This window comes from Vulpes lagopus, chromosome 8, assembly GCF_018345385.1.
Source record: "Vulpes lagopus strain Blue_001 chromosome 8, ASM1834538v1, whole genome shotgun sequence".
Lineage (NCBI taxonomy): Eukaryota > Metazoa > Chordata > Mammalia > Carnivora > Canidae > Vulpes > Vulpes lagopus.
In genome coordinates this window covers 120,499,867-120,527,842 of record NC_054831.1, presented here as the reverse complement: position 1 = coordinate 120,527,842, position 27,976 = coordinate 120,499,867, and the positions used below count along the sequence as shown (strand labels likewise).

The 27,976-nt window shown below is 41.5% G+C and overlaps 1 protein-coding gene across 1 annotated transcript; it reads right to left on the bottom strand.

Moving 5' to 3' along the window:
* Positions 1 to 16: 16 nt before the first annotated feature.
* On the bottom strand, positions 17 to 27,976 carry SRSF4 (serine and arginine rich splicing factor 4). The gene is made up of 6 exons (XM_041765015.1): positions 27,516 to 27,976; positions 10,678 to 10,820; positions 9,662 to 9,774; positions 5,499 to 5,713; positions 1,740 to 1,829; positions 17 to 1,511 (listed from the first exon to the last, which is right to left on the bottom strand). The coding sequence occupies exons 1-6, from the start codon at positions 27,620 to 27,622 to the stop codon at positions 683 to 685; spliced, it is 1,497 nt and encodes a 498-aa protein (XP_041620949.1). The 5' UTR covers positions 27,623 to 27,976; the 3' UTR covers positions 17 to 682.

Sequence of the window (27,976 nt, the reverse complement as noted above, 5' to 3'; positions counted from 1 at the left end):
TTCAAACACCGTGAAATTTTGTCAAGCAAAAATAGTCTTTATTCAAATTTAATGGAAACAGGGGTCACTATACTTTGCAAGACGGGGAAAAATAAAATTAAAAAAAATTCTTTTCTTTTCTTTTTTAATATAAAACAATATAATCACAATACCAGAATATGGAACTCTACAGTTTATTTCCTATGGGTTACTGCAGGTATCAATTTTCCTCGACTGTGCTATTCACAACTTTGTTAAGTCCAAAAGTATGAAACCAAAGTGGTAGGAAACTTAAGACTTCGCACTTTCACTAAATGGCAAACATCAAAGGGCATCAATTCGAGGGCAAACATGGCTGAACTCACCGTACCTACCTATGTCAGCATTCCAGCCTGAAAGCCGTCCAGGTACTGAGCTCCCTGTAGGAAAGGCCAGGCGGAGGGCCACGGCGGTTTGGATATTCTACTGTGGGCCAGGAGTAGAGGGGGTTTTCAAAGAGAAGATTGTTTTCAGTCGAGCAGGAAGGCCTGGCGCCAGGAGGCTTTACGGAGAGGAAGCACTTAGATTTAACAATTGTAGACACACCATTAGGGGAGTTAAAAATGTACAGCAGTGACATATGTTCTACTTGGATCACTTGTGCTACGGCTACCAAACATGTACAAAAGACTTCTCGGGGAGTTCCAGCTGTGGTTGTAGCCAGTTAGGACCTCGAGTGGGACCTGGATCTAGACCGAGACGGCGATCTGGAGGCAGACCTGGATCTGGACTTGGACCGAGACCGGGTTTTTGAAGCGGACTTTGATCTGGAGCGTGATTCTGACGGAGGGTTGGGTTTGGATTTGGAATTGGACCTTGACCTGGACCGGGTCTCCTGATGGGTGCCGGCATCCGCACTCTCCCCTCGGCCTTCCCTCTGGCCGGGCTCGGCCTTGGCATGCTCACGCTCCTTGGAGGCGGAGCGGGACCGTGACCTGGACTGCGAGCGCTCGGCGTCCTCCTTCTTCTTTTTCTTGCTGCTGCCCGACTTGCTGTCTCGTTTGCCGCCCCGCTTTCTGCTCCTCTCACTCTTGCTGCGGCTGCGACTGCGGCTGCGGCTACGGCTCTCTTCCCTGCTTCTCTTCCTTCCCTTCCGCTTGTCTTTGCTGCGGCTGCGACTGCGGCTGCCTCCTTTGCTACGGCTGCGGCTGCGGCTCTTGTGCGGACCCTTCTCCTGGCTCCGGCTCTTTTCCTTGCTTCTGCTCCTGCTCACGCTCGCTCGCTTCTCCTCCACTCGCCTCTCCTGACTCCTGCTTCGACTTTTGCTCTTGCTTTTATGCCGACTAGGACTCCGGCTCTTGGATTTGCCAGTGTTGTCGCTGTTCTGGATCTTCTCTTCAGCTTGGTCCTTGCTCTTGCTGCGGCGCTTGTCGGCACTGCGGCTGCGGCTGCGGCTCTTGTCATCCTTGCTGGGGCTGCGGCTCTTCTCCTTCTTGCTGCGGCTGCGGCTCTGGCTGCGGCTGCGGCTCTTGCTCCGGGAGTGGGAGCCTGACCTGAGGAGACATGGGCACTGGGGTCATGCACGGCCTTGCACCACTGAAGAGGCCAGAAGACTGGAGGGAAATATGTGGCTGGTACTGGCCCCAGATGGCTTTCGACACCCTGATCCCAATCCAAAAAACCTGGGATGAGGGAAGACTGGTAACACGATTAAAACCAAAGCAGGACACGGTACAGGTATGTTCTGCGGACCTTCTGTCCTTACACCAAGGCAGACCCACCTGGACCGAGATCTGCTCTTAGAATGGCTGCTTTTGCTGCTGCCACTTCGGCTTCTGCTCTTCCGAGAATGTCTGCTCCGGGAACGAGACCTAAGGAGAGAGAGGACTGTTTAATACTTGCTGACAAAAAGGCTAGATGAATAGTAAGACATTTTTCAACTGAAAAATCTGTCTGGCACTGGCTGTGTCCAGGCTCCAAGTTGAAAGAGAGTCCTTTCTGGTGTTCTAGGTCCAAGGTTCCAGGACCTGCAATGTTCTACCTGTAGGGCTTCCCTGTAACTCAGCCCTTCCAATCCTGAACTCACCTCCCCCGCCCAGACCCACTCTTTGCGCTGGGTTCCTTCCTTCTTTCCACCTACTACTTCTGCTGTTATTTATCCAGTTCCCCATACCAGAAACCTTAGCCACTACAGACTCTTTTCTCTCCCCATTTCTTCTTATATCTGATGAGCCTGCCTCTTTATCGCCAGTTCCCCACCTCTGCTGCTGCCCCTGACCAAGCCACCACCATCTCTTTTGGTTCTTCAACAGACTCCTTACTAGCCTTGTGAACACTTTTTGCTCCTTACCTACTGATTCACTGTGACCAGAGAGCTGTTTTATAAACACACCCAAGCTTTACAAAAAAAATCTTTAAAAGGCCAAGACTGTGAACTCTACTTATTTCCTACCACAGTAACCAGGGCTCCTGAGGAAACGACTGAGTCCAAGAGTAGGGCAGGGAATGCACAAGATGGGCCTAGAACATCTCATCAGGGCAGAGAGGGTGAAATGCTCTAAGACAGCCAGGCGCCACCACCTATGAGAGGACTTTCGCTGAAAACATTTAACCTGTATCTCAATCTAGACCTAACTTTCAGTTTTAGGGAAGCAGGGGGATAAAGCACAATTTCAACGATGCCAAGAGAAAACAGATAAATTCAGAATGTGGGATACTACTAAAAAAAAAAAAAAAAAAAAAAAAAGTCAATGTTGTTGGAGGGGGAAAGGAAAATGGGGCTGCTTCAGACCAAAGAGACCTCTTGCAATGCAAGGCTGGCATGGAACCTGGTCAGGCAAAAAATAAAGACCTCCATGGAATCACTGGAGAAATCTGAGAATGCCCTGAACAGATGACTTTATGGAATCACTGTTGAGATTCTTAGGTAAGAAAACATAAGTGTGGTCATCCTTATCTGGAGACAGATGCTCAAGTATTCAGGGTGAAGCATCAAGTCTTCGACTTCCCTTAAAATGCTACAGCAAAGTAAATGTACAGGGTGTGTGCATAAGTATACACAGAGACAGAAGGTGGCAAAATGCTAACAACTGAAGCTAGAAGAAGGGTCCACAGGTGTTCATGAACCATTCTTTGAACTTTTATGTTCGAAAATGACTGAAATAAAAAATTTGAGAAAATATTTAGTGAAGCATATTCATATGAAAACAAAACAAAACCAAGATTCCAAAGACTCGGGAGATAACTTTAAGGGCTCTCAAAGACCAAAGAACGAACAATCTGAGCATAAAAAATTCAGACCGCAGTGCATGTAATGCTAAATACACATAAACATCTGTGAATTCATTCAAAATGATAATAATACTAAACGACCATTTTCATCATTGCCTTGGGGGGAACCCTATGGCCATTTAAAGTTCTAAAAGTTGGTAAATAAAGGTGTCAAACTTCTATTTTGCATTTCCTATAAAAATTGTATTTGAGAGCAACAAGTGGAAATCATCACTGATAGAATTGCAGCCTTTAAAGGCAAAAAGAATGAGGAAGTTAGAAAGTCATCACTTGGCAGCAATGACTGGATGGTCGTAGGGAGTGAGAATCAACAGACACTAAGACTATCAGGTGGACTGGCTTAGGTTCACAATCCTGGATACACTGATGCATGCTCACCCACATCATTTGTGGGACATCCAGACACCACATGAGTGATGCAATAGGAAGTATAAAGTACTACTTTATAAATACACCTGCTAAAGCATTGGTCTTACTGTAAATGCCTCAAGATCTAACTATGAGTTTATATGGAAGGTAGTGTAAAGGAATATGATAAATATCACAAGAAGCAATCAGAAAAATCTCCACTATGAGAGAATCTTCACAGCAGACAACAGTTTCTTCAACTAAATGCATGGAATGTTTCTAGCAGCAATGTCCACAATAGCCAAATTGGAAGGAGCCTCAGTGTCCCTTGAAAGATGAATGGATAAAGAAGAAGTGGTTTATGTATACAATGGAATATTCCTCAGCCATTAGAAACGACAAATACCCACCACTTGCTTCAACGTGGATGGAACTGGAGGGTATTATGCTGAGTGAAGTAAGTCAATCGGAGAAGGACAAACAGTGTATGTTCTCATTCATTTGGGGAATATAAATAATAGTGAAAGGGAATATAAGGGAAGGGAGAAGAAATGTGTGGGAAATATCAGAAAGGGAGACAGAACATAAAGACCCCTAACTCTGGGAAACGAACTAGGGGTGGTGGAAGGGGAGGAGGGCAGGGGGTGGGGGTGAGTGGGTGATGGGCACTGAGGGGGACACTTGACGGGATGAGCACTGGGTGTTATTCTGTATGTTGGTAAATTGAACACCAATAAAAAATAAATTTATTAAAAAAAAAAAACCAAAAAAAACCCCTAAATGCATGGAGAAAAAGAGGACAAAGGAGGATGTACCAGTGATTAAAAAAAGAATCAAAGACACGCCATCTAATGGCAATGTGCAGACCTACTTGGGATCCTAATATGAACAAATCAACAGCAAAAATACACGAGACAACTGCAGAAATGTGAACACAAATTTGCTAGCTGTAATATGGCATCATGATTTTGGATTTTAATAAGAGGCACACACTGAAATAATTACAGGTAAAATGACAGGATGCCCAGACTTGCCTTAAAATGAGGCAGTGGGAGGGGTGGGGAGACAAGACTCGCAAAATAACAAGACAGCTGGATGGGTGACAGGCCTAAGGGATTCGGGGTCATTAAACTATGTCCTCCAAAATACTTTATGTATTTGACATTTTCTTTAAAAAATTAAAAAACAAAGCCAAACCTGAAACCTTAGAAATCTCTACTGACTTTCCACTGCTCTTAAATCCTTGCTCTGGCCGTGGCTCAGCAGGATCTGGACCTTCTCTGTCTCATCTCAAGCCACTCTCCTCCTGCCACCCTCAGCTGGAAGGGCACTTATCCCCTCTCTGCTAGCCACCTCCAACTCCTCCTTTAGAGCTCAGCGCCTAGGACATGTCCTTAGAGAAGCCTCTGCCAGTTCTCCACACTAGTGCTATGTATATTTCCTTTGACATACACTTATCACAACGGTCATTATTTGCTCAATGCCCATTTTCTCCACGACGCTGTTTCATGAGGGCACGGACAGTATTTATCTCATTCACAAGTGTCTGGCCTAGTGCAGAGCAGCTGCTGAATAAGAAAGTCTCCTCTCTTAAGTAGTGGAGTGTTTGGGAAAGTAGCCAAGGGACTAGTGGCCCTGTTTGTCTCCAATAAGAGTAATATCTGGGATACCAAAGAAAGAAAGTGAAAAGAGGTCACGTATCTCTCTCAGAGAAAAAAACTTCAATTTGTACTCATGATGTAAGAATTCAAGAGTTTTACAAATAAATGTTCAGCTCAAAGTTCGGAGTTACTGAACCAGACATGTACTAAGAATTCAAGAGGAGAATGGAAATGGATTATCCAGCTATGCACTCAAAAATGAATTTATAGCAAACACTGACACACAGACACTGGCAGTACCTTGAGTGGCTCCGGCTCCTGGAATAGGACCGGCGTCGGCGAGAACCGGGCTTGTCTTCAACTAATCTGATTTTTCTGCCATTGACTTCGGTTCCATCTAACTTTTCCAAAGCTCTTTTCATATCAGAATAAGACACAAATTCAATCACCCCTTCATTTTTGCGTCCCTTGTGAGCATCTGCATAGGTCACTTCTCCCGCCTGACGCATATAATCCTTAAAAAAAAAAAAAAAAAAGAAAAAAAAGAAAAAAAATCACTCAATAGATTAGGATACATTTTGTTAGAATCTAATGCAATTATCATGATGAAAGTTTTCCCTTTCCTTTGGGAAGAAAAATTAGTTTTCTTCAGGATGAAATTTACTCTTTAGAATATTTCCATCTACATAACTTCCCACTTACTAAGGTTTTTTTTAAAGCAACAGGTGAGTAGTAGAGACGCTATTCCCTTAAATAGTTATGTTATGAATATGAAAAATTTTAACTATCATCTTCTAAATTTTATAGTGGCAAGTTTTTTTGTTTACAGCAGTTTTAGACACCCATGTTACCACATGAATAAAAGTAAAAGTTAGAGATCTTTTACAGTTCATTATAAATCCTTGTTTGAAAACATGTATAAATATTGACAAATATCTAAGGATAACATATATAAAAAAATCCATAAAGGGACTATAAGATTAGCACCTCAGTTTTATTTAAAATTGCTAGTAGGGGCATCTGGCTGGCTCATTTGGTGGAGCATGTGACTCTTGATCTCAGGGTGTGAGTTTGAGCCCCACGTTGGGTGCAGAGATTACTTAAATAAAACTTAAAAAAATAAAATAAAATTACTGCTATATCATTTCTTCAAAACAAAGAGAACGGCAACAAAACAGTACTGTGAAGTTCTGGCTTCAAAGGTTCCATGACTACGCATGTCCCTTCACACTGTAAGCCTCTATGCTCATTCTCTTTGAGGAGTTAAGAGAGATCCAGTGAGAGAATACAATTAACTGCTAGATAAACACTAAAGTGACATATGAGGGGCACTTGGCTGGCTCCATTGGAAGAGCACTGACTCTTGATTTTGGGGTTGTGAGTTTGAGTCCCATCTGGGGTGTAGATTAATAAATAAAAAACCAAACCAAAAAATAAAAAACCAAAAAAAAAAAAAAAAAAAAGTGGGAGTGCCTGGGTGGTTCAGTTGGTTAAGTGTTGGACTCTTGATTTTACCTCAGGTCATGATCTCAGGGTTGTGATATCGAGCCCTAATGTCAGGCTCCACATTCAGCTGGGAGGTTGCCTGAAATTCTCTCTCCCTCTCCTTCTGCCTGTTGCCCTGCTCACTCTCTCTCTCAAGTAAATAAGTAAATCTTAACAGTGATGTATAAATAAGATGAGCTCAGATTAGTGTTCGAAAACACTGTGAAATTAAGGTAAATTTAAAACTTAAGGCTTTATGGCTAATTTTCCCATATTTCTTTGAGTGTGGTATATACTTAATAAACATTTGTGGAATGTATAAATATTGAACCGCAATTTATTTTTGTTATTTGTTTCTTCTCTGTATTTTACAAAGTTATAAACACTGAACACATGCCATTCAATACCTTCTTTGCTCACTGCATCATAAAATGTTTACATGTCTTAACATACATCTTCATAATTAGTGTGCCCAATACTATTTCTGAGGATCTCTCAATTGTTGGGAATTTCAGATTAAATAGTCTCTTGCTGTTACTCATAATCCAGCAAGGGACATCTTTGTGGAAAATCCCTTCAACTGAATTATTTGGAGTGAGGTTCTGGGTAAAAAACAGGGCGTCTATATCATTTATCACCTGAATTTGGACACCTCTGAGGTGGAACGAGGATGCTATTAAGTTATGCCAAGACTGAGACACTGTCTTGGACAGGTTGAGATATAAGTTAACTCTAGTAAAAGGGTTTTTTTTTTTTAAATTTTTATTTTTTATTTTTATTTTTTTTTTATGATAGTCACAGAGAGAGAGAGAGAGAGAGGCAGAGACACAGGCAGAGAGAGAAGCAGGCTCAATGCACCCGAAGCCCGACGTGGGATTCGATCCCGGGTCTCCAGGATCGCGCCCTGGGCCAAAGGCAGGCGCTAAACCGCTGCGCCACCCAGGGATCCCCTAGTAAAAGGGTTTGAAGAATGTCACTACTTTTGTTTTCTATTTCCAAATTACTAATAACAGGAGCTAACTATTAAATGTTTTATGGAGCTAAATGTTTTACAGGAGCTAACATTAAATGTTAAATGGCAGATACACGTTATTACACATTGTCCTAAGGGACTAATAACAGGAGCTAACTATTAAATGTTTATTGTATGGACAGGCATGATTTAATTGAAGTCCTAACATGAGATAGATACAATTATTTCCTTCATTTTGCAGAACAGAAAAGGAGATGAGATTACACAGACTTCAAGGAGCTGGAATTTAGAACCTGAAATAATACTATCAACTCCACACGACAGGTCAAACTACCAATTCTCAATGCCTCTGGAGGTATACTACTGTTTAAACTTCATCTCGACATCATCATTGGATGCAATTTTATACATTTTAAAAACAATAGCCTTTAAATTTATTTTTGCATTTCCTCAATTAACAGCTAGCATTAATTGTGCTAGGAACTGTTCTTGGGTTTTTAATATTGAATTGCATTCAATTCTCACAATAACTTCGAGTAAAAATGAATACGGATCCCATTTTTTTAGTTGAAAAATATGAGGCACAAGAGGAAAGTAACTTGCTCAAGTAAAATAACTGCTAGGTGGCAGATCTGGGATTCATTCCAGATAGGTGGGCTCCAGAACCCTGTTCTCAGGTCTGCTTTGACTTACAAGGAAATCTGGCTCTAATACTCTCTTTTCCAAAGAGTGAAACTACCAAAGGTACAGAAGTACAAAACCAACTGAAGACACTGGCTAAGCTCCATTTTAACCAAAAGTCTGAAAGCCTTTCCCAGTTTCTACCCCAACCATTCAACCTTTAACTCTCAGAAACACTGAAGCCACTTCTCCAGTGAGCACAGGCCTGCCAGCAGACATTCCATGAGGGCCTCCTCCACTGCTGCCGACCAGCACAACTTGCTGGAAGAAACACCAGCTTAAAAAACAAAAACAAAAACAAAACAAAAAAAACCCCCAAAAAACAACAACACCAGCTTAGGTCCTAGTCCTGGTTCTTGTGCTAAGACCTTTGTGTGTGTGAACCTTTTCTGGATCTCATCTTTGTTATCTGAAGACTGTTGGGAACAAATTTAAAAAGGGGAGAAAAGGATATGATATTGCTTTGCCTAGTTAAAAATTACACGAATGTAAGATTCCTAACTACTTTGTGCCGAACCTAAACATACTCGTTTTGCTAGAGAGGACCTGTTTAATGATGGACTAAAAGTGAGAAGTGAGAGGGGGAAAAGCGTGACTGTCCTTCTACCATCCAGGTCACCATACTACTCAAGTCTTTCTTCCCTGAACTTAAGAACACTGTTGTCAAAAGACAGGCTGGGATCAGTGCACTAGATGGTCAACACAGCTAGTGGACCTCAATCTTTGACCTTAAAAGTCTTTCAGGATGAACATTCCATGGAAAAAAACCCCAAAACACCTTATCAAAGAACATGAATTTAGATAGTCCTTTTTACCAAAGAAGAGCTACACTGGAAGCTGACACAAACCTGCATACTACAGCTGACACAAACCACCTGCAATTCGTGGTTGCAGCCTTTTCTTTTGTTGGTGAGAAACTACAATACCCTCTACACAGAAGAAAATTTCATTTAACATACACTGTCTTTACAGTGGTGGTCCCCTAATATACAGTAACAGTGAGATTCTGTTATCTTTTGTACTCCTATAGAAACTCTAAAAAAAAATTTTTTTTTTTTTTACTTTTAAAAAAGACTATTTCTAAGCAATCTCTGCACCCAACATAGGGCTTCAATCTATAACCCTGAGGTCAAGAGTTGCAGGCTCGACCAACTGAGCCTGCCAGGAGCCCCTGGAACCTTTAAGAGAATTTCCACACTTTAGGAAAGTTTTCAAACATAGAATACCATTACATTCTGTGTTTGCCTGGGCCTACATAGAATTACCTCCTTCCCAAGCTCAACAACTGCCTGACTTTATCCCACAAGGTTAAGGAGGCCCAAACCTTTAGGTCTTGCCAGCTGCACCGACTTGACAAGTTCTCCACAATAAGTCTGTATTCTGTGCGGGTAGGAGGGCCATATTTATCTCGGCCACTTCTTCTATAACCATATCCACCTTTGGAAGGTTCAAATAGATAACATTACTTCAGTGGAGGAAAAGGAAAAAGTGACACAGCACATACTCCCCTTAAGTTTACCACTTACCCCCACCCCACACAGCACAGATATTTTAGTTCTAGCCCCGCCCCTTAATTCTAAACTAGATTTCTTTTTTAAAAAAGCAATCAACTAAACATGAAATTTAATTTAATTTACGAAGTGGTAAGTATATATATATTCATTAATATTATATTTAAAATTAACATGCATAAATTAAAACTATTAACAATTTAACAATTTAGAAATAAGTAACCAAATTACTAAATCAGTTACTGGTGTTACTCACAGTGATTAAAGTTTTTGTGAATATTTTATACGAAAAAAAGATTTTCAGGCACCTATTTCAGTTTAATCTCATCTGTGTCTAACCCTTGGGATCCTCACCACCCAGGTCTAATGGGGAAAGGTTGCGGTCGTCACATGGCTTCCTGTTTTGGTCAGCCAAGGGCCACAATGGTTCAAAGAGCCACGCATGGAAAGGTAACCCAAGGTCAGCAAATGGAACAGGCAGTCATCTTAGCCTCAAAGGATTCTTTTAATTAAAACATTGAGGTCTTTGTTAAATCTATGTTAAACAATTGCATTACAGAGAAAAAAAAACAACAACACAAACACACATCATTAAACATATTTATAAAGTATTAAAACAAGAACTTTATGTCATTAATTAAATTAAAATTAAACAGTATCAAAGATGTTTATTTGCAATTTTACATTTAAAAAGATACATAATTTATAAAACAAATAGCTTAAATAGCAATACATTTCAGTATAATATTAATTAATTACTTAAAAAAAATTAACATTTAACAACAAAGGCATGTATGTCATTGATACAAATGCCCTTTTAAATGCTTACTGCGTCCAGAACCGTAACTGCCATCTCGACGTGGGCCGCGGGCATGCTCAACAATTACTCGCTCACCACAAAGGTCTTTGCCATTTAGTTCATAAACAGCATCATCTGCATCACGCAGATCATCAAACTCCACAAACCCATATCTAGAAGAGAGCAAACAAAATCCTGGTTGGCACCATTTTGACATCCAGTTTCACTACCATTAAAGAGAAAGCAATGAGGGTCATGCTTAGCAAAGGTTAGGTGGGTTTTGCAAACTAAGGATTGGCTTTCTCTTCCCTTTGGCTGAAACCACTTTGCTTTGTGCCAACAGGCACTGCAAGAGGATAGGGAGACTTTTCTCAAGGTAGAATGTATTTCTAGTAGGTGGCTGGCTAAATACACGGAGACCATTTCTTTTGTTCCTCAAGTAGCTGGTGGCAACTGCAGACACCTTCAGAGGGATACTTGGTATGAAGGATCAAAATACATAACTCTGTAACATTGAGTATTTGCCCTCTCAAATCACATAAAAAGTCATCTTTTTTTTTTTTTTTTTTTTAGCTTTAGCCCAAAATGAGAGCTTAGAGAACAACTGGACTTACATCTAGGTACCGTGTCTTAACTGTTAAGTCATGTCTGGAATAACATACCAAGTAAAAAACTTACAGTACCTCAAATCTCAGTGAAAGGAAAAAAAAAAAAAACAACTTTTCTTCTACCTAAACAAATTAATCACAACTGAATTAACTGTTCTAGAAATTATCAATGGAAAAAAAAATCGGATCTGTTCACTTCCTCGTGGTTTTGCAAATTCATTTCCTGAAAGTTTTAGGTAGGCTGGAATTCTCTAATATTTGTATGTGACTTTGCAAGCTTCTCTACACAGTACTGCTAGGAATATCCCAACAAAGAGGTCTGCTGGTTTAACACATACCCAAAAGAAAGCATCCCCCTCCAATTCCTATTAACATCTGTTAAAGAACACAACTTATAAAACTAAAGAGCAAAATGTGTAAGGTATTTGTAAGGAAGGTTAAACAAATGGTCTGACAACACAGCTGTGCAGTCTAGCTCTGTGACCACTGCCTATACTTCAAAACCATCTTAATGATCACACCTGATCACAAAGGAAAGTTAAGTTGTGTACACAGGCAAACACTGACCAGTGTTCTGCTGTGTCTTAACATTCTGGAACTAACAGCATGTTACAAGGCCTGCCAGGAGTTCATCCAGTCTGATCGGAATTATTCCAGTTTCCTTAGCACGTAATGGTGCACTCAGCAACATGTTAAGTGAGAGGAACTCGGAATTGCAGGATTTTCCCTTTACTGAAGAGTCCTTTCGAACCAGTCTCCAGAGGTGACAGTGTATGGCTGACCACTTTGGAGGGTTCTTCACGCTGAAATGTCTATGAGTGGCATTCAAACTTCAAGTCAATGAATCTTAACTCCATTTAAAAAGAAAAAAAAAAAAAAAAGGAACACAGACACATCCGGTTGGTCATGGGAAATGTTTTGGAAATGTTCTGCAGTAACACAATTCAGAAGCAACCTGGCTTAATTTGTGGGCTGTAAAGTCTAATACATGGTTTGATGCTTCCAGAAGGCTGAACTGCTGTGCAGGGTAGTAAGACTGATTCTGAACACGATGTCATATTTGACAAAGCAAGTGAAGCTTCTCCCAATCACTGACTTACTATGTTAAAAAGTGCTTTACAGTCACTGAAAATCTATCATTGATAATATACTGCAGCTGCTTTTTCCTTTCCTGAGCAGAGCGAGATAGCAGGAAAGCTATACTATCATTTTCAGAGACAAAATTAAAAAAAGTCAAATCTACTTTCTTAGGTTTATTTCTTGACAGATCATAAAATACTCTCATGCCCCCAAAAGTACCTTCCTTAATTTAGTTGTCAAGACTGGTCATAGGTCTGCTTTGCCCACAGCATCACTGCTCTTGGCATCATATGGGCAAGAGCCTGACGTCAAGTAAAGAGCAATGAGAGAAAACATTCACCCTGGGTGTGATCAAATGGCCCCATGCCCCTCTAAGAGTGGCATACTGGTGTGGCCCCATTTGCTGACCCTGACTCATCTAACGTGCTGTCAGAAGGACAACACTGACTTCCAAAGACTGAACAAATCATAGATATACCCCAACGATTTTCTTCAAAATAATCAGGATTTACAACTATTTGAGGGTCAGAGAATGCAAGACCCTAAGCTCTGCCAATCTGAAATTGTAAGCCCAGCTTCTGTTACTAACAGGTGATGCTTCTGTCAGACCTATGTGGTAATGCATTCTCCCCGACTCAAAGATTACCCTGTGCATGCTCACTCTGTTCCAAGGCTTACATGCAGAATCCATTCTGACCTTGGAAGGAAAGTAATGACAATCTGTTAAATGGAGACACAATTATCTAAAAACAATTAATGCTCAGACCAAGCTTTCTTACAGCTGAGGCTGACTAGAATTCTTCCCTGAGAGGAAAATAACCCTTACAGTCAGTCCTTCCTTAATACTTACTTCTAAAGAGCTACATTGAGATCAAATTTGCTTTACAGAAAGAAAAAAAAAAAAAAAAAAAAAAAAAGGCTACTCTGTGAAAAGCCACAAGCTTTATTTGGGAAACTGTATTTTAATTATTATTTTTTTTTAGTAAACTCTATGCCCAACGTGGGGCTCGAAATCATGACCCTGAGATCAAGAGTGGCATACTCCACTGAATGAGCAAGCTGAGGACCCCTATTTGGGAAATTTTTATGTTAAAGTCCAGTCCAAGGATCAAATCAGGCACGTGATTGTCACCTCTCTTGACCACAGGCAATGCTAGGTGGTTTGGAAGATCAAACCAAATATCCTCTTGTATCACAAACCATACCTGATAGGGACTCCTGTCCTGAGAGCAGAGTAAAGACCAGATCAGTGTGGCTGCTTCTACCACATTACTGTTTATTTAGATCTGCTTTACTGAAACAATGCTTTTGTTTTATTCAAAAGGCAGTGAGTGGGTTCTCCAAATTAGGCAGGAAGACTACATAGTAACAATAAGGTGTTACTTAATGTTCATGAAGTAATCTTTACATACTACACAATGTTATCTTATATTTACAATACCCAAGAGCCAGGAACTACTATCCCCATTTTACATATGAGGAAACTGTACACAGTTTTAAGTAACTTGCATGATAAAACAGCAGAGCTGGCATTAAAAATCTGTAGTACAACTCCAGAAGGCAAACTCCTAACTAGTAAGACTGGAGCAGTAAGAACTGGCCTGGGTTCTAGTCCTGGTTATGCTATCAAGCAACTATGACAAGCAGATTTAAATCATCTTATTTTCCTAGGTCTTGGTTTATCCATGAAATAAAGGAGCTATACTTCATATCTTTAAAGTTTTTCCTAACATCAAAAGTATGATAGGTAAATGTTGAAATGGGAGAATTTAAATATGGTAGCATCAGAGGAACACCACATGACATATGGACAGGATAAATTTAGTTTTTATCATCTAAAGTACCTTTTAAAACTACTGTATGGGTCCCAATTTTAGTTTTAAATCTTAACTGTTTCTGAATGAAATTTAGTGCCTTCCATAAAATAATGCTCTCCTTGGTAACTAACATCAGAGGGTCTTTCTAGATTGATCTTAACATCCCTTCGTGCTTTGCAGTAAATACACGAAACTAAAATCCCGAAAAGTAATCTCCTTTGAACTCTTTGTCAAAATAAGGAGGGATGTAAAATACACGCATGTATGCATACACACTATGTATTGGCATGTGTGTATATATGCATACACATCTCTGGTGTGACCTGTGAATAAGCTTCACAAACCCAACAGATTTTTTTCTAGCTGCAGACACCCTTCTTCTTCTGTTAAAACCCACCATCTTTCAGTAATTCCAGTATGAGAATAAAGAAGATGAAGGAATTCAGGAGAATGAATCTAAGACAAATATAAAATTCCCTCAATAGCAGGGCTTGGTAAAAATAAAACAAAAACCTCCTGATTTGCCTCTTCTTGCTTTTTTTACTCCTAGATGTCATGTCTTTTGCCCGTCCCATGCCTATGCCAAAGGACAAACAGCATGGCCTATTATATGTACATAATTTTTCTTTCTTTCTTTTTTTTTTAAAGATTTTATTTATTTATTCATGATAGTCACACACAGAGAGAGAGAGAGAGGCAGAGACATAGCCAGAGGGAGAAGCAGGCTCCATGCAGGGAGCCCAACGTGGGATTCGATCCCGGGTCTCCAGGATTGCGCCCTGGGCCAAAGGCAGGCGCTAAACTGCTGCGCCACCCAGGGATCCCCATGTACACAATTTTTCAATTAAAAGAAACATTTCTTTCTTTAACATTTCTCTGCTATTGCCTTTCCCCTAACTCTTTTCCTCTGGGTAACATTTTATCCTGACAGATTTAGCCAAAAAACAAACAAAACAGGAGGGGAGGGCCTGTTATTTCCTCCTTAAAAAAGTGGGGACTGTGATTCTTACCAAGTACAGACAGGTATCTGGACACCACAGACAAAGCCACACGAATTATGTGGGCTGCTCTAGACTTTAGTCCAAGCTCCTACCCCTGCCAGTGCTCTGGTGTCCCTCATTCAACAGTTGCCGTACTGCTCAGGCTGTCAGTCACAACTCTGAAATGCTGGAACTGGAAGGACATGGTTTTGAAACTACTCTAAGACTTCCATTTTTAGAAATGTTAATCACACTTTTTCACCCAAGAATTATCATCTGGGCCTGTACTGTTGCTGAATGGGCTTTCCCTGATCCTAATAATCTCCATCGATGGTCCCAAATACCACTCTGCATGTCCTATTTACTGAAGAGGATGTGCCACTTATCCCACCTCTTTGGGAATGACTTAGGGTCACTTCTGTTTTCCAAACATCGTCACTGAAGAGGGAGATTGGAGAAAAGTCCCTTCCAAAAACTGATAAGTGTGACTTGCCCTGGAGGTATGCTGACTAAGCTAACCGGACAGGGCATGACTAAGGGGGTGCTCGACACTGGCTAACCAATGGGGAATGGACATGAGGAGCAAGGGAAAGCAAGCCTCCATGCGTGTGCCTGCGATCACCCACCAACACTGCTTACCGAGGGGCATGCCTTGGTTGTTCTCTCTATAAGAAAAATTTGCCCCTTTCCACAGTAGATCTCTGCTCACCTTTGTCCTACAACTGTGCCACATGCTTTTCTTTGTATGTGGACATGACAGTCCTCAGCCAACCATCAGCAGGATGTGAGTTTTGTTTTCCCAATGTGGTGAGTCATTCCCACATTCACTCATTTTCCTTGTAAGAACCGAACCTCTCCATGGCTGGTCAGGATTAGGGATGTTGCTGTAGCCAAGGAAAAATTTTGATCTGTTGAAGTTAACCCATGGGGTGGCTTGAACCCTAAAACTAGGGTCAATAGCACTGTTCTTTAACGGCAGAGCCCTTAAATCTACCCTGAAAGAAATGGCATTCAGTGAACAGGAATCAAACAGCTTTCTTTCAAAGTACTTAGTGTTGGTCCTACACTTCAGTCAACATGGTCCTATGAGGTGAAAAAAGTTAGGGCACGTTGACAGGGTAGTAATAACAGCAGTAATCCTTGCTGTCTGCATAAAGTGCTTGGAAAACTGCAGAAAACCACTTCTGCGACTGTTCTCTACCGCTCAGGTGAGGCCAGCTCAGAGAAAAGCCTGCAAGTGAGAACGGTCACTGCCCCAGTTCCAGAGGTTTGCAACATTCCAGGGGAGCAGTGGTTAGGCCCTCAAAGCAGAATTAATCAGTGTCACATTCACTGCTCTGGGTCACTGAATATGGTTGCAGTTTGACTTTTCCGGTCACTGAGGGTTGTTTATGACCCACAAATGGGAGTTCCTACCACATGAAGTAGGTTCCTGAGATCCTTTCCTATCCTGAGACAGGTAGGAGGCTGCTCTGGGCATTCTGGCCTCCCTTTCTTTAGCCTCAGAGGAGGGATGGCCATCAAGGCCGCCCGGAGAAGGTGGATGACTTACCCGTGCTCACTGAGTGGCAGAGCTGGGGTGCGACTTCAAGGCTCACCAGTACCCAGTCTGGGGCTCTTTTCACGTCGGCAAACTGGCAGTTCCCGCACACCAAGGGCTCTCTGATTAGAGCTAGTGTGGATTCCTGGTCTGTAAGCGCTGGCCACAGCTCAGTCTGCACTTGATCTTTCCCCACCTTCAAAGAAGAAAACCTACCTCATGATATCTCTCGCTTGGAGCCCCTGACCACTAATCTCCCAGCACTCAGCATCACCCCTGACGATTCCTCTCTGGCTGACTGTTCAGCCTGTTGCCTGGCCCTAGTTCTCTCATCTGCTGGGCCCCCCCGAGGCTTCTTCTTCCTATCTGATTGGTTTACTTATTCCAGGATATGGCTATTCTCACTTAGTAAACTTGTCTCTTTACGTGTAGCAGGAAAGCCAGCTCCTAGATCATTCTTTTGCTCAGAGGTCTATAATGACTCCTAAATATCTGTTTCAATCGTTTTCCAAACCCGAGTGCCTTGATTACACAAGGTGAAGCAAAAACAATCTTCTTCCATAGACTTGAGAATTCTCTCTTTTATGAAGTCTCACACACTCGCCTGACTAATCATCTGAGCACCTTCTTTAGCTTTGGAACTTCTACTCCATTTTGTGTTTTACATGACAATGTTTCTATGGCCTTTCAAGGCTTTGCTCTTTTTTCTTTGTGTTGATCCTCTCATTTGATTATGTGATCTTTAATAACAAAGACTAATATTTAGTGTGGTGCCTGGCACACGGTAAATAATTTATCCATAATATTCCATTCATTCCTCATATTGTATGTGAAGAATGTACTACTAAGATTATTTCAATTTCACAAATAAGAAGGCTGAGGCTTGGAGAGACTAAGCTACTGTTCATTGTCAAGGAGCTCATAAGTGGTGTGGCTGGATCTGAACCTAGATCCATCTGACTCCAGGCTCAAGCTCTAAACGACTAGGTTACACTGTCTTTGTAAAGGCAGATGCTTCTTCTCTCTCACAGTCCTGAGTACAACCCTTTTCATTTAACAAATGCTGCTGCTTGACTTGATAATCTAACCTCAGATAAGCCAGGTTATATTAAAGTTTTTTGATAAGTGGGGTAAAGTCTCCAGAGAAAAAAAAGAAATTGATCTTGGGGCAAGGTGAGGCACCTCTAAGCCTGGGGTATGTGACAACCAGGTTACTTTCACTCTTGTCTTTTGGTTCCCATTAGCCAGTGTCAGCCATCTGGTCCTTCCGAAAACATGTGTGGGTTCAGAACATAACAGACTAGAAGAATAGAGGAAAAATAAGATTATTCTGTGCAATCCCCATTCTGGAGGTCCCACAACAACCCCTGGAATCTGTCTTTGGTTTTAAGGCTCAGCAAAAATTAGACCAGCATAGAGATGACAGAGAGTCAGGCCTAGAGGTGGTAGATGTGAATGGATATTGACAAAATTATATATTTAAGAATGCATTTGATTAATTTTATAAGGAATGGTGACTGGGACCAAAAAATATAAGCATGAATGGTATGGAAAAAAAATGGACCAGAAATCAAAGAATACTGTAAGGTTTACAGACTTCCAACTACACCAGGATTATAGCAGCAACTAGGAAAGTACTTTGCAGATGATAGGCATCTAAGATCTGACATAATTTTAATTCCAAACAACTATTAACATGACTACTCCAGCCCACCAGAATCCTTTCCTTCTTCAAACTCCTTTGTAATAATTTTCACAACTCTGAGGTTTACTGTTAGCTCACAGATGAAGACACTAAGACTCAGAGCAGGGAAGAACTTGCCAAGGCTAACCAACACCTGGAATCCTTCTTAGCCTAAAGTCAACACTCATCATCATGAGCTACTGTCTCCCAAATACTAACAGAAAGATGTGGTCCAAAGAGCAGTTTGAGAAATGCAAGCTCTAGAAGCACAGAAAATCAGTTTTATCAAATTATGTGCTGTAGAAGAGAAATGCCCATATGAATATTAGCATCTTATGACAAATACTAAATGGTAAGAAATACCATTTCTGCATCTGACAGGTACTGAGACCAGTAAGTTGTGAACACTTATTCTCTAAGCTACTAGTGGAACCAAACCTATCAAAATTACCAAATTTTATAGTTCATCAAAAATTTTCACACCAGTCTAGGAAAACAGAGAAAGGTGACATCATTAAAGGAACGCCAGCCCATCTCTAAAGGAATGTTCACATACTGGGGTCAAGAAAATATTATAGAAACAATCAATATCCTAAAGACTAAGCGATAAAAACAAAATTCCTCCAGAACAGGAGGTAAAGAGGAACCTGCATCAAGTTCATATTTAGTCTACTTTATAACTATTCTGTCCGCCTATCTGCCAATTCTTTCAACTATCCGAAACTGTTTCAAAATGAAAGTAAGGTTGCTAAGCGATTTCACTTTCATTAGGCTGCCACCATATTTCCACCCTACAAAATGGGACTACTCTCAGAAAGCAGCATACTCCTGAATAGTTTGTGGATCACCATTCTAACCGTAACCCCCTGTAACAACAAAATGTATTTCACTGACATTTTAAAGTCAACATGGCTGCTTTCTTCATGGGGGTAAGAGGCAAACAATCACACCTGTGTGCTTTTCAATTTTCTGACATTTATCAACACTAAGAGGCTACGAAAAGATCCCACAAGGGGCCAACTATTCCCTGACAACACACTACAGTTCATGAAGACAATCACAGATTTAAAAAATATATGTATATAAAAAAAAAAACTCTCAAGAGATGAACATTGTATTACCAATTTAGAAAAAAAAACCCCAAAAACCTCTTGAGACATAAGATAGGAATACTGATCTGTTACTCATACCTAAATGAAATAAAGGTTTACACTCAACAGACAGCACTACTTGATTCCACACAAAAGCCACAAACAAAACCAGTTCATACTTACCTCTAAAATGGCACTATGAGTGGGTAACAGGTGTTAAAGCCTCTTAGAAGTTATACCTCTGGGACCATCTTGGCTGTTCCCATCTCCCTCATAACCACTCCACAGTCCCTGGGTTGCAGTCAGTTTCTTTTCCTTTTTGGTTAAAGATGCCACTTCCTATGCTATTTCTCGGGGAATGCCCTTCCCTTGAAATCAGTCATTTATTTCATTTAGTATTTTAACAACATTTTCAAATTCTTTTCACATTAATGGATCAATAGCTTCTTTTCATCCACATGAAATAACTTTTCTCAAAGTCAGTGCTTCTGGTCTGTGGTTCCTGACTCCCATGCCTCAGTCTCCTCCTCACCTTTCCATTCCTGAAGGGCGGATTCAGACCTCCCTCCTTTGGTCTCCCCGCTTTCTCTAGGTCTTGGAAGTCTGTTTATGAATGCCCCCCATTCTGGCATCCAGTCCTAAAGATGTGGCTGGGGGACTTGATGGAAGGATAACAAGTGTCCTTTGGGTGCGTCTTCAGGTATCATTTGCAGCTCCGAGACCTCCAGACTTTCATCTCAACACGCAGGAAAGGTCATGTAGGGCATTTCCTCAACATATGGGCATGCAAATCCAGAGCACAGACTGATCCTTCGCTTTCAGGTTACTCCAAGACCAGACACCCCTCGCAATAATGGGACAGAGATCACTTAACTGCATGTGCTTGCACAAATCCTACCCCACTCAGCCGTGACAAAGCTGACACCATCTTACAGGTCTTCAAAGAGTACCCTGAAGGAGTATCACTAGAGTTTCCTTCTGTCTAGAGCCAACATCACAGAAACAACCACTTGCCTCATTGTTGGCAGTAACTTTTTAGCTTGTTGAAGACTGTAGAAAGACTGTAGAAAGACTAAATAGACCAAACAGGCTGTGGAACCTGACTACCTTCTCATCCTTGGAGGCAAATGGCAGAACAACAGAACTGAACCATCTGGAATGAAAGAGCCCAAGAGAAGCTGTGACTGCCACTGCTCATGCTGTATCTGGTATGGGAATAAGAAAGGGCTTCAGCTTCCAGAGCTGTCAATAACTCACTCTGTAACCTTGAGCCAGGTACTTAATTAGCCCATGACTTAAGTTTCCCCATCAGTACAAACTAGAGACAACACCTGGTAGTAAAGTGCTTTGGTGTACGCAGTTGAAAAAGAAACCACACAAGTGGACGCTGTAAATACTTTTTTTTTTCAAGTTTTGAAATTTCAGTGTTAGCATACAAATTTATAAAGACCACCCCCAATTGTATTAATCTATTCACATACTAGGAGCACCTTTCTTAGAGAAGCTCAAAGTAAAACTTTCTGTTTAAGTTACCTGGAAGCATCCAGAAATACTGGGAACCCAAACCACATTTTTATCTAGTCTACATCCTATGCTTATCTTTTAAAAAGGGACAAATACTTCCCATGACCCTTTTATTCATATGATACCTCAATGAGGAAGGGAGGAGAAAGACATTAAACTGAGGAACAGGGGTTTAAAATGACGTGGCTGAATAGTTACAGACAATGTTTATTCTCATCACAAACTGGGAAACCAGAACCATGGAGTGGAAGTCTCAAGCCAGGGAATTTACGCTAGCAACATTTGGTCAAAATTTAAGTACGGTATTGTCTCTTGGCACCGATTTTTCAAAATGACAGAAATTTAAAAATTACCCAAGTCTTAGGAAGAAAAGTAACACATAAATTTTGGATGTAGGCTAACTTCAAGAGACTGCAACACAAAACCAACTTGGTCACATTTGTCATGGTTATACTACTAATAAAGAATGGTACTCAATCCATAGCCCTATTTCTCATTATTTCTTACTCATTTAAAAAAAAACTTCTTGGTTAAGACACTTGAGACCACTTGCACCTGTGAAATTAGCAAAGATTTTAAACAACATGTAGGCCCAATGCTGGTAAGGCTGTTGTGACAGGAGCCATACACTGTTGGGACAAGAGTAACTGGTACACAGCTTTTCTGAAAATTATTTGGCATTATATGCAATGAGAGCCTTGAAAATGTTCTTTTCCTGCTGTGACACATGAATTTTACTTCACGGAATCTGTCTTAAGGAATGATAAAAATACAAAATTTTATGCATATGATACCCAGCATAGCGTTATTTTAACAAACAGAATTTAGAGATGACCTAAGAGGAATGGTTGGGTAAATCATGATTCAGCCATACAATGATTTTTCTGCAGCCGTTAAAATGATGTAAGGTTTTTATGTAACAGCAAAAATACACAAGATAAATTAGGTAGAGAAAGTGGGACATACAACTGCACATAAGACCTTATTTTAAAAGGATTTTAATATTTATTTTCTAATCAAACAGTTCTTTAAAATAAAAAAGTTCCTGAATCTGTTATGCTTGGTAAGCTAAATGGCTGAGCCTTAAAGGCTGCAAGATAATTTCCTCATACACAATTTTAAACATTCTAATTTAAAAATCACAATATTAAAAAATTATGATGAAGGCTATTGGAGAGTTCAGAAAAGCAGGAACTCTTAAACATTACAGGTGAAAATATACTCTTTGCCTAGAGAGTAATGGAAACCAGTAAGTAGAAAAAGCCTTAAAGATGTGTATATACTTTGACTCCAAGAAGTTCACTGAAGAATCTACCCCCAAGATTTTTTAAAGGAAATTTACCACAGTGCTATAAAAGCATAAATTAGCAAAAAACCAAAGACAACTCCAATGTCTTGCAACATGGTTTTAATTATGTACATTAGATAACACTGATAGGTGGGAACCCATTAAGAATCAAGTTGTAGAATACTTATTGACAAAGGTAAAGGATCAGGCTCATAGGTAGAAACAAAAGGTTTACAAAACAAGACATACAGTATGACCCCAAGTCTGTAGAAAAGATGGGGAGGCATAAGTGCATGGATACATGAAAAAAAGAGTCTCAAAGGGCAGACAGTGTCATATTTGGATGATTTTTTTTCTGTCTTCTGTATTTAAAATTTTTAAAAAATACCTACGTAAAAATTTTATAATCAGAAATAAATACATGCTATTTTGGAACATTGTAGGAATTAAGAATGGGTCTTTAATTTTAACTACGTGTATACAAAGTCGCTCAAGAGCTCCTTTAAACAAAACTGTTTTAGGGACGCCTGGGTGGCTCAGCAGTTGAGCGTCTGCCTTCGGCTCAGGGCTTGATCCTAGGTCTGGGATCGAGTCTGCATGAGGCTCCCTGCAGGGAGCCTGCTTCTCCCTCTGTGTCTCTGCCTCTCTCTTTCTCTCATGAATAAATAAATAAAATCTTAAAAAAAAAAAAAACCACTTTTAATCTCATCTTAGATAATCATAAAATCAAAACCTTGGACAACGAGGATTCAAGTGTCATTATCTTTGAGGGCAGAACTGCCTGTGGACAAAACGTGGTGAGGTTTTTTTTTTTAATTTTTATTTATTTATGATAGTCACAGAGAGATAGAGAGGCAGAGACACAGGCAGAGGGAGAAGCAGGCTCCATGCACCGGGAGCCTGATGTGGGATTCGATCCCGGGTCTCCAGGATCGCGCCCTGGGCCAAAGGCAGGCGCTAAACCGCTGCGCCACCCAGGGATCCCCGTGAGGTCTTCTTAAATAGAGTATTTGCCTTTTGTCATTCCTGGCACTCATTAGTTGTACCATTTTCATAAAAATGATAAAACATTTATCCGCTATTTGGTGGTGGGTGAAGATAATCTCCCATAGTTCAATAAGCAGAAACCAATAACCTGGAACACTAAACTAATTATATTTCCGTTATGGCACCTTTTAAAAGAAAAGACAAGAAACTAAATAAGACAAGCTCCCATCAAAGACTCAGAGAAAATCCCCGTGTAGGGTCTGGGTTGGAAGGGATTCATCTCAATATCTAAAATCTAACAATGCTCTCTATTGATCAGGGACAAAAACAATGATTTGACTCACTGAGCGAGTCTTAACATACTAAAAAAAATTAAGGTACCTTCTACTTGAAGGAATTTTCAAGGAGGGTGAAAACAAACACTTCCTGCTAATATTTAAGTAGTGAACCAATTAAACAAACCAGGACATCCCCTGACAATTCCGGCTATTCACATTTTCACTGTAATATGAAGCACAGGTGTGAAAATACAGCCAGGTTTCTCTGGAGAGTTTTAATTCATGCCGTTAGCCAACTTAAAACAAAACAAAAAACCCTCAATAATTTGGAGGTTTACCTGTCCAGCTATTAGGCAAGTAAAATAAGCTTAGGGTGTAATAAGTTAAATCTATTAATTAAGATATGGAAAAAGTAATATATAAAGATCTATGTCTGTAACCACAAGATTTTGTGGCAAGAGAAACTACTGTATTAAAAACCTTCTACACTTCACATGAAGTGATTTATTTGTAAAAAAGAAAGCCCACAAAATCCACAAATAATCAAAGGCAGCAAAAGTTACCAGAGTTGGAAGGCTACAGACAGGTACAGCTAATGCTATTGTTTCCTTGACTTCTGATCTCATAGTGGTTCTTGCTGGAGTTAGTGTGGCAGGATCTGAAGCAGTCTATATGGTCCTAGATCTACATCATGTGGTGGTCCCAACTGAACTGCTTTTTAGGAATTTTCTAAAACTAAGGCAACCTAGATTAGAGTTGCCTGTAATAATAAAATGGCAGGCAATGAACTACTGCATACACAACTTTTTAAAATGCCAAGAGGATCCATAACATCCTCTCCTGGACAGTAAATGAGAGCTCATCTGCTTCCTCATTTGGTGAACTCTCAGTTATACCAGTACATTTTGCCTATCTAATTAATTCCAAACATATCTATGGTCTACTGATGTATCTCAATTCTCCAACTTTGAACTCTTCAGCACTTCATCGAAATTCTATGCATCCAAAATCTGCTTTAGTGCTTCGATTACTAATAACAACCCAACTATGTTAAAAAAAAAAAAAAAAAAAAAGCTTCTCAAGGAGACCTACGATCCTTAGTGTCTAGCACTATAAGCTTACACGTGTTGCTAAATTATGTCATCTTTTCCTTTTGTATGTACTCTTTCCTTTCAGACTCCTCCGCACTTCTGCAATCTAGTCCAGTCAATTCTTGCTTGAAAGCCATCTATACTATATTGGTCCTTTGCTCAGCACTTTCCTCTGCAGTGATTCCTGAATTCTGCCAGGTGTGCCAGTTTGTCATATCTGACTTGGAATCTCTGAAATTACTTCCCAATTCCTCATTTCAACCTACACTTTCAATCACAGACTTTACACTTATCATGGTTTTGCAGCAGAACTGTTAAGAATAAATAGTTCCCCCAACGAGACCCAGGAATTTAGGGTTCTGCAAGGATCTGTCCTATCTTGTATCTCACCATTTCCCAGATAGCTCAATTATTCCCTCCAGAGCCTTTGAATTCCCATCCATGATTTTGGTTGCTCAGTGTAAAATCTTCTAGTTGAATTTTCTGGCTTATGTCATTCAATTTCTAAATCCTTCATAAGACTCAATCCAAGCTTGATTGCTCATTATTTCTCAAAAGCACTCCTTCTTGGACCACCTCCTCATCGCTGGTTATGACATACATTATTCCCAGACACTTTACTTCAATCCCCACTCAATTCATTCTTCAAAGCTCATTTCAAACAAATCTCTTCAAACAAATCATTCCAAGTTTTACTTGAGTTAAAAGTGAGAGTAAGCATTTCTTGACTCTAAATGTACATGTTGTCACTATCAACATTTAATTTACTCAAGAGCAGAATTGTTTTTTTCTTTCCAACCCACTTAGCATAGTAGCAGGCATCTCGTTGGTGGGTTATCAACATATTGTTCCATTAACTACTCTACTATTAACATCAACATCACTTCCTGCTATCACTTGAGTAACTTTAGAAAACAGACCTCACGAAGTAAGCTTCATGTTAATCAAACACTGAAGCTGTCTCCTAATGATCACAGTCAAAACCATTTGATTACAGCTACCATTTACAGCTATGAGCCAAACGCCTCACAATTATCTATTATGTTCCTTTTTCTGCAGATGAGAAAAGTTAGTCCTAGAACTAACCTGCCCACAGATAGTAAGTGGTGAAGACAGGATTTGACCTGAGCCTGCCTGGCTTCAAAAACCACACTTTTCCCACAAAAGTTAGTCATCCTGTCAACTTTGTTGTCCTCTGAAGAAAATTGGGAGTTCTCACTTCATCTTTCATATAATGTATCACAGCAACAACAAAAACTTTACCTAGTAAATTCCTCAGGAACTAAAAGCTCTATTGTACCAAATGAGTAATTTCCTAACCGTTTTACTCTAAATTAGCATTCACAGTAAATGGTTTAAAAAAAAAAAAAGGTTTTGTTATTATTTTTTTAAACTAACCTCTACACTCAATGTGGGCTCAAACTTAAAACCAGGGTATCAAGAGTTGCATGCTCCACCTACTGAGCCAGCCCGGTGGGTGCCCCATAATAAACACTTTTATGGAGGACATCTTCCTTAGTAAGACAGTGGTTCTTCCTAACAATCACTTTAAAATGACTTTTAAACCCGATCAACAATGTTGAGTATAGGGAAGCTATCAATTAGTCTCAAACGTGCAACTGCTACTTAGGGGTTTTTCAGAACTTCTCAAGTGTTAGTTGCTACTATTACAATGGAGAGTAACCTGTATCATAGCAAACCTGTTGCAAATGTCTTTTCTTTTTTTTCCTCTTTCCCAAATAAGCCAAAGAGTTCCTCTAACACTCAAGGTTTAGTACCCCTAAAATGTTCCCTCTATTCCTTTTAATATTCATATCCAAGTCTTTGAAGTCCTACCTAACGTTTCCTGCCTGGTTCTCATAGTTTTCCCCGTTGAGTACCTTCTCCAAGCCAGACTCCTCGCTTTCCCCTGAGACGTGTAGCCCCCTGCGGGCCCTGCTTTGCCAAAACACATCCAGGGATACAAGTAACGCACCAAAGCCGGGGAGGCAGAAGTTAACAGTTTCGAGCTACGACTCTCCGCCTCATTACCTAGTTGCCGCAGATACTAGCCAGGGTGGTCACGATTCTCTAACAAATTCTACAACAACAAAGCAAAAAAAAAAAAAAAAAAAATATAAAATAATAAAATAAAATAAAATAAACATTTTTTTTTCTTTTCTTTTTTTTGGCAAGTTGCAGAACGGAAACCACAGCATGGAAAACTCTGTGCGGAGTTTTAAAGATAACGAGTCAAGACTTTAAATTACTCTGGTAGAGGGGAACGGTCGAGGCTTTCAGCACGGCAGGCAAGACGATACTTTCGAAACTGTCACCAGACGACTTACTCAAACCCGAGTCTCCCGCCCAAAAAAAAAAAAAAAAAAAAAAAAAAAAGTGTGACACATGCAAGTCAAGAAAAAAAAAAAAAAAAAAGGGCCTCCCTCCAGGGCTCCTGTCCTCGGGAGAGATGCGTGGTGACCGTCTGCTCCGTCAGACTGGGCAAGGGGTGAAAAGGGAGCAGGAAATCCTGTTTGTTTATTCCCAGCAGCCCCGAGGGCGGGAAAGGTCGGTCTCTAACCCGGGGCGAGCCAGGCCCCGGGAGGCAGGCGCCCCGGCGCCCGGAGCCGCGCCCTCCCGCCCGGCCCCGGCCCCGGCCCCCGGCCCCCTCGGGGGCTCCTTCGCCCCGTCCCACTCGGAGCCTCGGCGTCGCTCCCATTATCCCTCCACCACCCCCGCCCGCGCAGGCGCAGTGGGAGCCACGGCCTACCCGCGCCCCCGAGGCGCCGCGACTATGGCGGAGCCGGAGCAGGCCGGCGGCAGCTCCGCGCCGGGCAGGCGTCCGTCTGCAGGCCCCGCGCCCTCCCCACCGCTGCCGGCGCCCGGCCCCGCCCGGCAGGCCCCTCTCCTGCCCTCCTCACCCGTTCTTCAGATCCACCTCCAGGATCTTCCCGTAGCCCTTAAAGAAGCGCTCCACATCGCGCTCCCGGGCCTGGTAGCTCAGGCGGCCGATGTACACCCGCGGCATCCCGGCAGCGGCGGCGGCGGCTTGGCCCGGCCCCAGCCCCCCTTAGGCGGCGGCCGGCGAAGCGAGAGCGCGGCGGCGGCGGCGGCGGCGACGGCGGCGGCGGCAACGGGCGAGCGGCGGGACGGACGCAGCCGAACCCCAGCGACGTACGCGAGCACGCAGCACGCGAGCGCGCGCCTCCCGCCTTCCCCGCCCTCCCCGCAGGCGGAGGGTAACGGGAGGGAGCGCGCGTTCGCTTCCCGCCCGGCCAGGGGTGGGGGCGGGGCCGGACCGGGGGCGCGCCGGCGTGGGGGCGGGGCCGGGTGATGGACAGGCGGCGCCGGCGGCGCGGGGACCGGCCCTCCCGCACGTCCT